General features: G+C 35.9%; 1 protein-coding gene across 1 annotated transcript; it reads left to right on the top strand.

The window, feature by feature from the left end:
- The first annotated feature begins 2,547 nt into the window (after positions 1–2,547).
- Positions 2,548–3,378, top strand: LOC114541659. Its single transcript, XM_028561455.1, has 3 exons — positions 2,548–2,683; positions 2,763–3,018; positions 3,122–3,378. The coding sequence occupies exons 1-3, from the start codon at positions 2,624–2,626 to the stop codon at positions 3,376–3,378; spliced, it is 573 nt and encodes a 190-aa protein (XP_028417256.1). The 5' UTR covers positions 2,548–2,623.
- The last annotated feature ends 259 nt before the right edge of the window (positions 3,379–3,637 follow it).

The raw sequence follows: 3,637 nt of genomic DNA, 5'->3' as shown, positions 1-3,637 counted from the left end.
AAATACGGACAGCCAAAACAACAACTTTTTGGGTCGACATGTTATTCTTCAAGAAATATCAAAAAGAGTCAGTGCGCTATATGTATTACTAAGTTTAGTCACCACCATACATAACATAACATACTTTAGCCGTTTAACTATAATCACTCACATCTTTTCTAGATTCCACTATTGCAAATTTTCATCTGCTATGTTATCACTCCTTTCGTGTTCTAATGTCAATGACTCAATTTGTTCCGGCCGATTTGCATCTGTTGTGTGACTGCTACCAACATCTGTTGAATGCGTGGAAATACCTCTTTTACAACCCATTTTCATATACATTCGTCACTTTATACTTTAAGTAATAGAAACAGTGAATTTTATAGTAAAAAGTAAAATAAGTATTAGAAAGCAAAAGCTGAAAACTACTTACCATTCTCTTTAACATTGCAGACAAATTTGTGTCTTCAGAAGAAGTTGTGCCTTCAGAAGAAATTGTATATTTCGAAATCGCGACGACGCCAATTTACTTTCGGACCCAACCGCGGTTTTTTACCAGAGAGTTTAGAGAACATCTCTGTAAAATCCTCTTTAGCAAAATGCTCAGAACAAATTACAAATACTCGAGTTCTGTGTTGGATTCCATTTTGCTCGCTTTATGCGCACGAAGTCAACCCGCTGTTTGCGTCTCTTTCTTGCTTCGGGCCTTTCGTCTCCAGCGAAAGGTGTAAAATGAAGCGAAATGCCCTTTTCTTTATCAGTGACATTCGAACAACCTTCTACTACACATATATTTGGCATTTTTAGATCGCGTGGCCTTTTTGCGCTGTTTGATTCTAAATAGTCGTGTTGAACGCAATAGAGCTTCTAAATACTCAAGTTAAACGAGTCCCTATTGTGACGTCAAACGCAGTGTTTCGCGCCAGTCTCTTTTGCGCGGTTTTAAGATTTTTTGGTTTGCAAAATTCGATGTTTTGACGGCAGTGACTTGAAAGGCAAAGATGCAAATTCAAATCTGTTTTAGAACTTAATAACTCATTTCAACCATAGATTTAAAAAATTCAAATTCCAATTTTATGACATTGGCACTTTAACTGATTTTTTTTTAATGGAAAATTCTGTAATAACTCTATGTGAAGTTAACTAAGAGTTTTGCTTTTCATGTTTTGGTAAAACCAACGGCCATTCGCTACTCTTATTTACTTTTAGGGCCATTTGGAAACTTTTCGAACAACACCTTGCTTATTGATACGACAAAATTTCTTACCGAAGCGGCGACACTTTCCGGCGGTGAGCTGTAAACGCAAAATTTTCCAGTTGGAATTCGGAAATCGTCGTAAAGTTTCGTAGGCATGTTCGGAACAAAGCAGGCGTAATACTCTACAGGATAAGTTACGGTGTGATGTTGAATCGGAAGGAATATTATTCTCGCGAAATTTTTTCAACTAGAAAATGCAGATATTATTGTTGTAAGTTGAAATAGTGGGTTTCAGGAGAAAACTATACTCCTTGAAAAAGTACCTAAAGTAACACGCACAAGGTATTGACACAAGCATTTAGTAAGTTATTTCATGTTCTCTGATACAGCAAAAAATTTATCAGAAAACATATTGCATGCATGTACGGATTTTGAGATTTCTACCAGTCTCTCCAATGTAAACCAGGCCGCATTCATATGGAATGGCTTCTGATGTTCATCGACGCCATCCTTCAATATTACAATAATTGTAATATTGCTTGTTTCTTACGCTTTCTCTATGTATGTTTCTATATCTCTTACATAACTAGACCCCCCCCCCAATTAATGTCAATCAATCCCCTAATCAATATCAAGTCTATATTTAGCTATTACTGTCCGTGTCTATATATACATATATATATATATATAATATATAATATATATATATATATATATATATATTATATATATATATATATTATATATATATATATATAATATATTATATATATATATATATATATAATATATATATATACAGTCGCTGTCATTAACGTTGTCCAAATCAAGTATATCAATATACCTGTCATGTGACTTATTGTTATGCATCAACTCGCGTGTGCTTGCATGCGATGGCGCGCTTCGCCGAATATTGCGAGTTTAGTCGGACAGTATTTCAAATAAGAGAAGCAAGATTTTAAAATGCCGGCAGCATATTCGAACGATCTACGGTGGCGAATGATATTTCACCGCGTCTTTTATCAACGCACCTATAAGGAAATCGCATCACAGTTATTTGTTTCTACCAAAACTGTTTACCGTACTTATCAAACGTTTATTAACACTGGTGATGTAAAACCTTGCGTCCTTGGTCGACCAAAAGATACAAACACTTTCTTTCCTCACGAAGAGTACATCATCATGGATTATGCACTAAGACGGCCGCAAATGCAGCTAAATGAATTGGCCTACTGTATTTATAATGTGACTGGTTCTGCATTCAGTGAAGAAACGTTATGCAAAGCTGTTTATCGACTGGGAATAACTCGTAAGAAGGTATAGTATCCATGTGCATTTGACCATTGTATTTTCTAGCTTTCGTACAACTACAGCTACGTGATATGTTTGTTTTAGATAAAACGAATTGCTCTACAGCGTCAAGAGCATCTTCGCTTACAATTCATGGCTGAAATCGCAACCTTTAATCCGCACCATTTGGTTTTCTTGGACGAAACAGGCATTGTGAGTATGCTTCACACAAATGATTTTGTGTTAAAAAATAAGTAAAATGGTAAAAATTGTTTGTTATGATAATTTATAGGACAAGCGCATTTCCCGACAATTTGGATATAGTGTTCGAGGTACAGCTCCAGTTGTCAGAGACTACAGTTACTCTCAGTGGGGACCCCATTTTACAGTCATTTCTGCCATATCTAGTGAAGGGCTAGTTGCGAATTACATCTTGCCGATTGAGCAGCGATTCAATGAGGAGGCTTTTAATGAATTTCTGGATCACTGCCTTCTTCCGCTAATGAACGTGTACAATGGGGTTAACACGCGTTCAGTCATTGTCATGGGTGAGTTACTTTGCATGATTTTCAATCCTACTTTTTGGTCAACTGAATTATTGAATACTAGAATTTTGGTTTGTCAATAAAAGCGGTTTCTCTGCCCATCTAGATAACCATGCAGTTCATCATGTTAGAGATGTTATAGACCGCATTTACAACTTTGGAGCGCTAGTTCGTTTTTCGCCACCTTATAGTCCGGATTTAAATCCGATTGAAGAAGCTTTTGCGAAAGTTAAACATCATCTTCGTCTGAATGATGTCGTTCTGAAATCTTTAGCAGATCCTACTCCTCTTATATGGGATGCTTTTGGACAGATCACACAACAAGATTGTGAAGGATACATGCGTCATGCTGGTTATTTGTAAATTTTCTTTGGGTACACTTCTTCACGGCAGTATAGTTAGTGAGTGAAAATATAACTTTATATACAAACAAATTGATATAGTTCTTTTTCACGCCATGTGTGTCACCCTGCTCGTAAAATATAATAATATCCCACGAAAGATATTGACATTTATATAATATATTTTGTTCCTATAGTAGCAAATTACACATATAGCGCAGCCGTGCACAACAATACCTATATTACTGGGAAAAACCATGCAAGATATAGTAGGCTGAATG

Source organism: Dendronephthya gigantea, unplaced genomic scaffold, assembly GCF_004324835.1.
Source record: "Dendronephthya gigantea isolate DGI-Jeju-01 unplaced genomic scaffold, DenGig_1.0 000300F, whole genome shotgun sequence".
In the NCBI taxonomy this organism is placed as follows: domain Eukaryota; kingdom Metazoa; phylum Cnidaria; class Anthozoa; order Malacalcyonacea; family Nephtheidae; genus Dendronephthya; species Dendronephthya gigantea.
Note: the sequence above shows the minus strand (reverse complement) of the source record. Positions and strands in the feature narration are given on the sequence as shown.